A 9594-nucleotide genomic window follows, 5' to 3' on the forward strand; every position below is an offset into this window, starting at 1 on the left:
ATTTAACATAATTTTGAGGTTAGAACAGATATTTTGACATTTTTAAAAGATTTTAATCGATCTTAAATATCTAAATTTACTCAAAATTGAGGTTAGATCAGTTTTTCTGACATTTTTAAAAGGTTTTAATCCATCTTCAACTTCTAAATTGACACAATTTTGAGGTTAGGTCATTTTTTCCGGAATTTTGAAATGTTTTTAATAGATCTCGATCAGTTGAAATTCAAATTTAGTCAAATATTTAAATAATTTTTCAATTTAATTTTAAAATTTAAAATGTTTTTAAAATCTTTTTGATTAAAATTTGTCAAAATTTTTATGTTTTTTACACAAAAATTAGTAAAACAAAATCTAAAACGAATGAAAATTTTATTTAAGATGTCCTTATTTTGATTTTCAGAAAAAAACATGAGACATTTTTTGAAATTGCACTTGCCTCAATGACTAACCAATGATCAATGATCTCACATGTGACAACAAATGGACCACCAAAAGTTAAATTTGTAAATAAATCTCCCTAAATTTGCCTTAAATTAATCGAAAAAAGTGAAAAATGGGTGTTCATAAATTGGATTTCTACATTAACAAAACTGCTCCTGCGGGAATTAAGAAAGAAATTTCCATCAAAGAGGAAATTGTTGATTATTGGTAAGTTTTTTTTTGTTTACGAACTGCTACCTCATCAAAAATCTCTGTTTCAGCTTGACTTGTGACAAGGAACCCTTAATTGTCGTTGATTTGACGTACTTTCTCTGTGGCGGCCCGAGTCTTTCTCGCGAGGAGCAACTTTGCGGAGGTCGAGCTAATCGTTTTCTGCACAACGTCAAGTCATTCTTCGTCGGTTTGCGTAATTTGGGTGCTCGTTTGGCTTTTTTCGCGAATGCCTACACCAAAGATGAGGATTTCGAGCAATGGATTGAAAAAGCCGAGGCACGTTATCAAAAGGAAATTGCTGTTTTGGAATATTTTTATCATGGCGCTACGTTGGAAGATGTCACAAAGTTTTGTTTAAGCAACAAAATTTACGTTTCCCTGCAAAAAGTGACGAATCAAGCAGTTTTCGAGATCGCTCGTGACCAAGGACGCATTTTCAAGATGCATAATCTGCCGCAAGCTGTTGCCACGTACGCGAATGTCAACAAAGCCTTTGCCGTACTTGGAAATAACTCGGATTACAACATTTACGGCGGCGAATGGCGCTACTGGAATGCCGGGAGACTATTTATGCGCGATATGAACGTGGTGCAAGTCGAAAAACGTCTCTTGCGAGAACATTTGGGCTTGACCGAGGACCAAATGCCGATTTTTGCAACGATGATGGGCAATCACATCATTCCAGAGGAAGCGGTGAAGGAATTTCACGAGATAATTCAGTCGGAAGTGCTTGTGGAGAAAATTGCGAGCATCATAAGTCAAAGTACGGATGCTGTTCCAACGGGAGATGACACAAAAATCATGATGTCACTCGCTTTTGAGGATGATTTTGATCAGGATTTGATCCGGAAGAGCTTGAAACATTACAAAACGGTAAAAACTAACCTCAAAATTGAATTTTTTAATGAAATTTTTTGATTTTCTTGCAGCTTCCAACGTTTGAAGTACCAAAAGTCAGCGACAACAAGCTCATTAACCAACTTTATTACGAAAGCGATCTCTTCAGCTACCAAGTTTTGAATGAAAAGGTCCTTTACACCTCATTGCAGTTTGTGGACTTGCGAAAAACGGACATCCCATTGTATTCGGAGCTTGCATTGACCCTCCGGCGCAAATGTGTGGGCATTTTGGTCAAAAACAAGCCAGGAGGGAAGCATCAACAAACGTTCGTCATCAAAACAGAGCACGAAGAGCCCTTTTCCATGGTCAAATTGGACCCGATCTTCCCCGAATGTGAGATTTTTCTCATTTTTCTGCCAGAATTCATCAAAAAATTTAATTTTTCAGGTCTTGTTCCGTCATTAAAGGACCTTTTCATGCCGCTAATCCTCAAAACGGCATCTTTGGAGTACAAAATGCAACGTTATGACCTCTTAAAGTTCGTAATTTCAGAAAAATTGACTCAACCAACGATTGATTCGATCCCAAAACAGTATCTCGCAACTGCCGTAACCATTTTCTACATGTTCGAGGTAATTTTTTATCAAATTAATTCTGTGGTAATTAATCATTCATGCCGAATTCGTTTCAGAACAAATGTTTGACCGTTGATGAGGCCGATATCTTCACCCTTTCCACGTACGCAGCTGTCATGAAGAAGATTCCCACGAAACTGGCGCCGCCCGAAACGTTGAATCATCGTGCTTTTCGTCTGACTTTCATGTTTTTGCGGCTTTCGGAGCACATTAAGCGCGCTTTTGTCATTTGTGGGCTCTCGCAATTGGTGGATGAGACTTGCTTCGACGGATTTCACTTCCATGCGACTTACGAAAAGTTCATGCAACAAGATTTCAAGCAAAAGGAGAAGATGATGTCGAATACCGCGTCATATGTGCAGCTTTATCGCACATTAAATGACTTGCCGACAATTGGGGGACTGAAAAAAGAAAAGTCCAGCGAGAGAAAAATTTAAAATTGACAAAAAATTATGCGTTAAGGTAAAAGTTTGAAACTTCTGACAGTAAAAAAGTACAAAAAGTACTTCAAAAAAGTAATAATAACGAAAATTAATCCAAATTCTTGTTTATTTACTTTGCTCAAGTGTCCACTTTTTCCATTTATTATCAGATTATTCATTGTGCACAAGCGAAATTAAAACACCCAAGCGAAAATGTTGCGAAATTCAGACAAGTGTGGGAATGGGAGATAATAAAATAAAGTAAATCCTCTCGTTTTCCATCAATTTTTAAGTAGTTATTTACTTTTTTAAGAGGATTAAGCGTACTCGTGTTTGTATTTCATTGTCTGGAGTATCTCTGGAGGTGACTCGTTCAATTATGATTATTTTCGTTTCAGTTTTTTGTGTTGCCCTGACAACGAATGCGAGATTAAATGCGATTTAGAGGGAGATTTGGGTGACGTAAGTGATATGGCAGACATTTAAATGGAAAATTTCGAACAAAGGGATGTGCTGATGGACTGATATGTGAAAAAAATTACAGGAAATTGATGAATTTAAGAGATTTTAATGCTAAAGGGATCGTTTTAGATCAGAAAAAATCGATTTTTAAAGAAATTGACGAAAATTTAATTAAAAATTGAAATTTTTAAGTTAAGTATGTCAAAAAATCGATCAATTTTTATTTTTAGTTAGGGTCAAGTAGCCAAAAAAATCGATTTTTGAGAAAAATTAATATTTTTTGGTAGGTGTCAATTAATTTCTGTCTTTTGATGAAGTCAAAGAGTCAAAAAATTCAGATTTTTAGGAGTTTTCATAATTCAATATGAATTTTAACAAAGTATTAACACTTAAAAAGCATCAAAAATCGATAAACTTACCTTTCTCGAGTGCCTTTTTAAACATTTTTGAACAAAAATCAACTAAAAAATTGCTTTTTTAACATAAATTAAATCTTTATTGACAAAAATTTCAACGTCGAAGCTCTCATGAGAGTCTGTAACATTTAAAAATATATTTTTTCATACAAAGTTTTCCTGTGAATTGGATTTTATCTGCTTACTTCTAAACTTTTTTGCTATAAAATACCCCAAAAACTCGATTTTCAAGAAATTTCGACCAAATATTTTCTTTTTAGCTCCAAATTTGATGAATTGGTTTCAAAATTGTCCTTGAATCCACGAGAAATAATCAATTCTCTGTCTTAGAACTATAATTTCTAATAAATTTTTACTAAAAATCCTCTTTTCAGCTCCAAATCAGACGAAAAATCTCCAAAATTTGACGAAAAATCTCCAAATCCGGTTAAAATTCTGATGAATATCGTTCGCTCTTGGCATTCACCGCGTGCCTTATGGTTTCTAATGAACATATTGGCCTACAGTGAACACCAGGAGAAAAACGTCTACTTTTCCACACTCGAAAAAATGGGAAAAATAGTCTAAAAATCTGCTCCGGCACCTAAAACGAAACAAAAAATTTTTTACATCACGTCTTCCATTACTCACAAACTCCTGAAGCGAATCAAATAATTAAATAAATTTAATCCGAAAGTTCAGGACCGTACAAAACGGGATAATAACAATAAATTTGCCTTCAGGCCACACAACTCCCTACTACGTTTAAATTCCCTTCGCTGGGAATTCTTGTCATATTTTGTTCCCTACTTGAAATTTTTTTTATGTTCGCATGACTGAGTGATATTTTTGTTCTTTTTTGCATTAATCCCCAGACAGATATTCCCGAATAATAAAAAATTTGATGCTCCTCCGATGAATTGATGGATCGATGACGTCACAAGACATCAGAAGTTGAAAGTCAATCAGCTGGCGCAGCTTATCGATGATCGAACGACGTTTGTTTCTTTATCGCAGCAGACAGATTATGAAAGATGCACAAAAAAAATATAACAATGAAAGCTCACAACCGACAAAAATTTATGTTGTAGGTATTCCCCTTTTTCTTTCAAAAAAAAAAAAAAATTATCAAAAAAAAAGGAACTACAATTTATATATTTATTTATGTTGCAGCTGTCACTCTGCCGTACGAACCAACTAGTTTCCAGTGTCTCGTGGATAATAATGTAATAATGACTAATATATGTCTCTCTTTCTTTGTGTGTACCAAAAAACGTACGGAAAGCACAGTATGCCGTAATATTTATTATTATTATTTATTGTTATAACACTGAATTGCATTAACGTACGACGACGCATACATGGAATTGCAATCTGGCAACTAAAATCACAGTTGCAATAAAATTTTTTTGATTGAATCTTGTCCATAATAATAACAGGAGAGAAAGAGATTTTAGTCAGCTGCCGATTTCAGATTTTATTTTTTATTGTTGTCGTTCAATGTCCTGATTTTATTAAAGGGAATTTTTTTTGAACATATAATTAATCAAAAAAAAAATTTTTTTTTGTACTGACAAAGGGTAGTGGCCCAGAAAAGTGTCAAATTATGAGAGAAAAGCGTAGAAATTTTAATTTTAATCAGATATTTAATCGAAAGCTGTCCATATGCGTTATTCAAGTCCTTGAAATTTATTTTTATATGAAAGAACATATGTTCCTTTGTTACGGAGGTACCTATTAGTTACTATTTTTAATAGAAAAAAATAAACGGATGGTCGGAGGTGAACAACCTTTAAGTGCATGACACACAAAAAAAATTCTTTCATTTTTTTTTAATTATTCTTAAGGACTCCCGCCAAAAAAAATTTTTTTTTCATGTGAAACCGGTTTTGTTCGTGTTTAAGAGTCAAATAAAAATTATTTAAAAAAAAAATATTAAAGGAAGTTTGATGGGGGTTTCGATTTTTTTGTGTTTTTATTGAAAAAAATTCGGAGCCAAAAAAACGTGCCCACAATTCGTCAACAAATCAAGGTTTTAGTCATCCTTGACCCATCTACTACATAATTTTATTTTTACGACGTCGACAACGTAACATCATCGTAAACGTAACATGAAAATTTTATTCATTGAGCAAATAAAGTGACGTCAAAAAATTTTCTAAAATACTGCACGAACGAAAATTTTCCACGAAGGCATGAGTGTGTGTGTGTGTGTTTGTTTGTTGACTCATTCGTGCATTTATTTAGCTCAAAATAAAGCTTGAGGTAACCATAGAACGGCTGTCTAGCTTGCCTTCATTTAATATGCTGTGTTTGTGTGGTTGGTGATGGGTTTTTTATAATAATAATCATTATTTTTTTTATGGCATTAAACGTTTTTTTGCGAGGAATCTTTTTATAGAGATTTTGAGGATTTTCAAAAAAATATCATTTTTTTAAATTTTTGTGAAATTTTTGGATTTAAAGTGAATTTTAAGTATTTTTGAGCTAATTTTTATTAAATTTTGAATTAAGCTTTAAAAGCTTTTTCTTTTCATTTAAAAATTTAATAAAATTTTTATTAAGGACAAATATTTTTAATAATTTTAAGTCAACATTTAAACATCAATTTTCAGTTTTAAGAAGTTTTTCGATTTATTCTTTTTTAAAAATTATTTTTTCTATAACTTTAATTTTAAAAAAATTTTTGTAAATTATTTCAATAAAAAAAAATAAATTTTTAGAAATTTTTTTGAATCAGTTTTGACTAAAAATTGTCACTTTTTGTCCAAAAGTTCAACAAAATTTTCTTTTTAGGACAAGAAAAAAATTATTTTCAGAAAATTTTTCAATTGAAAAAAAAAATTTTAATGGATTTTTTTCAATTTTTACTAAATTCACAAATTTTCATTTTGTTAATTGTCACACTTCATTAAAATTTTATAGAAAATTTTAAGTTTTTACAACTTGATTCTTAATTTTTTTATCTTTTAAAGAAAGTTGTTAAACAAAAATTCCAATTTTAAAGAATTTTTTCAATTAATTTCAAATTTACTAAAAATTATTGGATCAATTTTGACCAAATTTATTGAATTTTAATTTGACGAATGTCACTTTTATTCAAAATTTTTAAGTTTCTTGAGCAAAATCTCAATTTTAAATTAATGTTTAGAAATAATTAATAGATTTTCTAAAAAAAAGTTAAATTAAAATACGATTTTTTGACTTTTGAACCTTAAAAATTCAAAATTTTATCAAAAAACTAAAAATATAAAAAATATCAACCGTCAAAATTGAACTAATTGTCATAAATAACGACAAAACTCGTAACGACAGTAGAATAAATGACAATTTTCAGCTAAAAATACAACAAAGCCAGTTATCGTGCTGATAAAACATTTCTTCATTTTTTGGCAAGCAACTGATGATGTAATAATTAATGTTCCGACACATTTTCGGTTTGTGGGCACAGTTAAAAGGGGTGTGGATCCTTTATTTTTTGTCCGAATTTCTTCATTTTCTTCTATTTTTATTTCATTTTTTGCTTCATTTATTTATTACTTATCATCGCTGTTGTCTCGGTCGTCACTTTTTTTTATTAATAAAAATAAACTAAATATGTGTAACTCGATATGTATTATCCTCATCCTCTGTTCGACACTTTTTTTTATTAAATACAAAAAAAAATCTACAAGAACGATAAAATTGACACAGATAAAAATTGATACGCGCGCACTGTTTAAAGTATCGACATAGACTAAGGTTGAGTAGTTGCTCGGAGCTCGGAGGAACAGTACCAAGCAAAGCAAATGTCGACGACGTATGCGACGTGTGCATATTGTACGCAACCCTCGTGTATGTGTCCATATATCGCTGTACGAGACAAGAAACGAAAATGGGGTGAATAAATTTTTGTATTTTAATACCCCCCGTTCTCATTCCACGTACTTACGGCACAATACACGGCTTTTTGTGCTAATCTAGCGTACGAAAACGAAAAAAAAATTATATCATTGTATTGGTTACACAAAAAAAAATTACGATATCGCCCTTGTTCTTGCTAGTTGCTTTGTTATAATATTCCTTGTTGTTGTTGTTGTGTTTTTTTTTTGTCGTTTAATGTGTCGTAACTTGCGACGATTCGATGGTAGTTGTAAATATTTATCGTTTTGTCACAATTTTCCATTTTTTTTCGGCAACAGAACGTCGCAATCGATGCCTGATTGATAAAAATCTTGTCTAAATAAGGGTTTTATGAGTCACTTTTCACCCTTAACTCGTGCACTTTCGCCTCGCATGTGTGTTTGTGCGCGCCTCAACAAACAACGGAATCGCTCAAAGTATAAAACAATGTTCATGCAACTTAATTTCCGTACCAGTGTCTGCCAAATACCTACAACTTTGCCGTTTTTAATGAATGAAAAGATGATTAAATTATGAAAAAAACTCACAATTAACGAACACGAGGAGATTCGGTGGAAATGATAAATATTTGTGGAGCCCATTCGATCCATTAAATGTGTAAAGTGGAGCGTAAACAAGCTCGGTTCCCCCTCTTTGTGTCACTTATGACGAAAGTTTTGTGCTGCTGACGACGACAAAATGCCACAAAAACCAATCATTAAATTTGGCGACGTCTTGACGTGAATTGAGGGTATTGTTTCGTGTGTGCGGAAAGAGAGATGTTGTGATGCCAAGATTAAATAAATAAAGAAATAAAAAGGATTATTGTATCAATGAATTACGTGGCTCCAGATTTTTTGCTTGAGACGAAAACAATTTTTAAATAGGGGGAAGGGAAATCCTTTAGTTATGCAATAAATTCGTCTTTTTTGAACGAATTTCATATAAAAATTTAATTTTTTAAAATAACAATTAAAAAATTTTGAAAAATTGCTAAAAATCATTTTATTTTTAAAAAATTTTGACATTTTTATTTTCAAAAATTATATTTTTATAAAAAAATTTCTTAAAATTGAATCATTTTTGAGAACAAGAAAATTATTTTTTATTCAAGTTTTTCTAAATAATTTTTTTAATGAGATTTTTGACATATTTCATTAATTTTTATTCGTTAAAATTTTATTTTTCTAAAAATTTATAAAAAAAAAAAATAATTTTTGAGCGAAAAAATTATTGAATAAAGGGAATTTTTGAAGGTTTCAAGCTTTTATATGTCAAAAATAAATTAAAAATTTTCGAAAAATTTAGTTTTTTAACCGTACTATTCTAAGCTGATCTAATTACTAATTTTGACTGTTAAAAAATTAAAAAATGATAAAAAAATTAATTATTGTACAAAAATTTTATTTTCTTGTATAAAAAAAAAATTATTTAAAATCAAAACTGGCTTAAATTAAGATTAAAGTAAATTTCATGACATTTGTCAAAATTTTTTAACTGTCAAAATATTTTGAAGTTTTTTTTACGATTTTAATTTGAAAAAAATCTTTAAAACATGATTTTAAATACAAAAATGTGAATATTTTATCAAATAAATGAAAATTTTTTGATTGAAAAGCCTTAAACTATGCAAAGAATTTGCCTTCAAATAGATTTTGACAGTTTATAAATTTGACACATGTCAAAAAAATTATTAAAATTTAATTTTTCTTACAATTTTAAACTAAATTTCGTCATTTTTGATAAAAAAATTAATCTTAAATTCAAAAATTTCTTTAAAAAATATTTTTTTTATGAACATCTGTCATTTATTCAACTGTCAATATTATTTTAAGGACTTATTTTCATTAAAAATAATTGAAAAAAAAAATCCCGTTACCGGATTAAACCTTAAAAAATCAAACAAAATTGTGTCAACAGGATTAAAAACTCCCGAACTTCAAGGGTATATCGTTAATCCCGGGTCACGCTCAACATGCTTTGAACTTCTCCGCGTTACAAAACTCTTCCAAAAGGGGTCACATATCGCAATAACGATTAATCCCTTATGCATTTAGTTTTTTTTTCAACCGAACAACTGTACTTTCCTTATCATTAAAATCAATTTTCCACTGAATTCGAAACATAACTCACTCATGTTACACAAAGTATATGTAATTTTACCATGCCTGTCCAAGTCCTATTTTTCTACTATTATTATGCAAATTTATGTCTAAATTAAAAATAGTTCTCCCTCCAACTATTTTTAGAAAAAAAAACATCCCTCGCCCGAAAATCCCTTTTTTGATTTATTTCGTCGAAAGT

At 30.5% G+C, this 9594-nt stretch overlaps 1 protein-coding gene across 1 annotated transcript; it reads left to right on the plus strand.

Annotated features, from left to right (window-relative positions):
- Nucleotides 1-462: 462 nt before the first annotated feature.
- LOC134830732 (uncharacterized) lies at nucleotides 463-2664 on the plus strand. The gene is made up of 5 exons (XM_063844300.1): nucleotides 463-648; nucleotides 702-1527; nucleotides 1584-1887; nucleotides 1942-2126; nucleotides 2186-2664. The coding sequence occupies exons 1-5, from the start codon at nucleotides 554-556 to the stop codon at nucleotides 2564-2566; spliced, it is 1791 nt and encodes a 596-aa protein (XP_063700370.1). The 5' UTR covers nucleotides 463-553; the 3' UTR covers nucleotides 2567-2664.
- Nucleotides 2665-9594: the final 6930 nt, after the last annotated feature.

The sequence above is a fragment of the Culicoides brevitarsis genome, chromosome 2 (genome assembly GCF_036172545.1).
Source record: "Culicoides brevitarsis isolate CSIRO-B50_1 chromosome 2, AGI_CSIRO_Cbre_v1, whole genome shotgun sequence".
Lineage (NCBI taxonomy): Eukaryota > Metazoa > Arthropoda > Insecta > Diptera > Ceratopogonidae > Culicoides > Culicoides brevitarsis.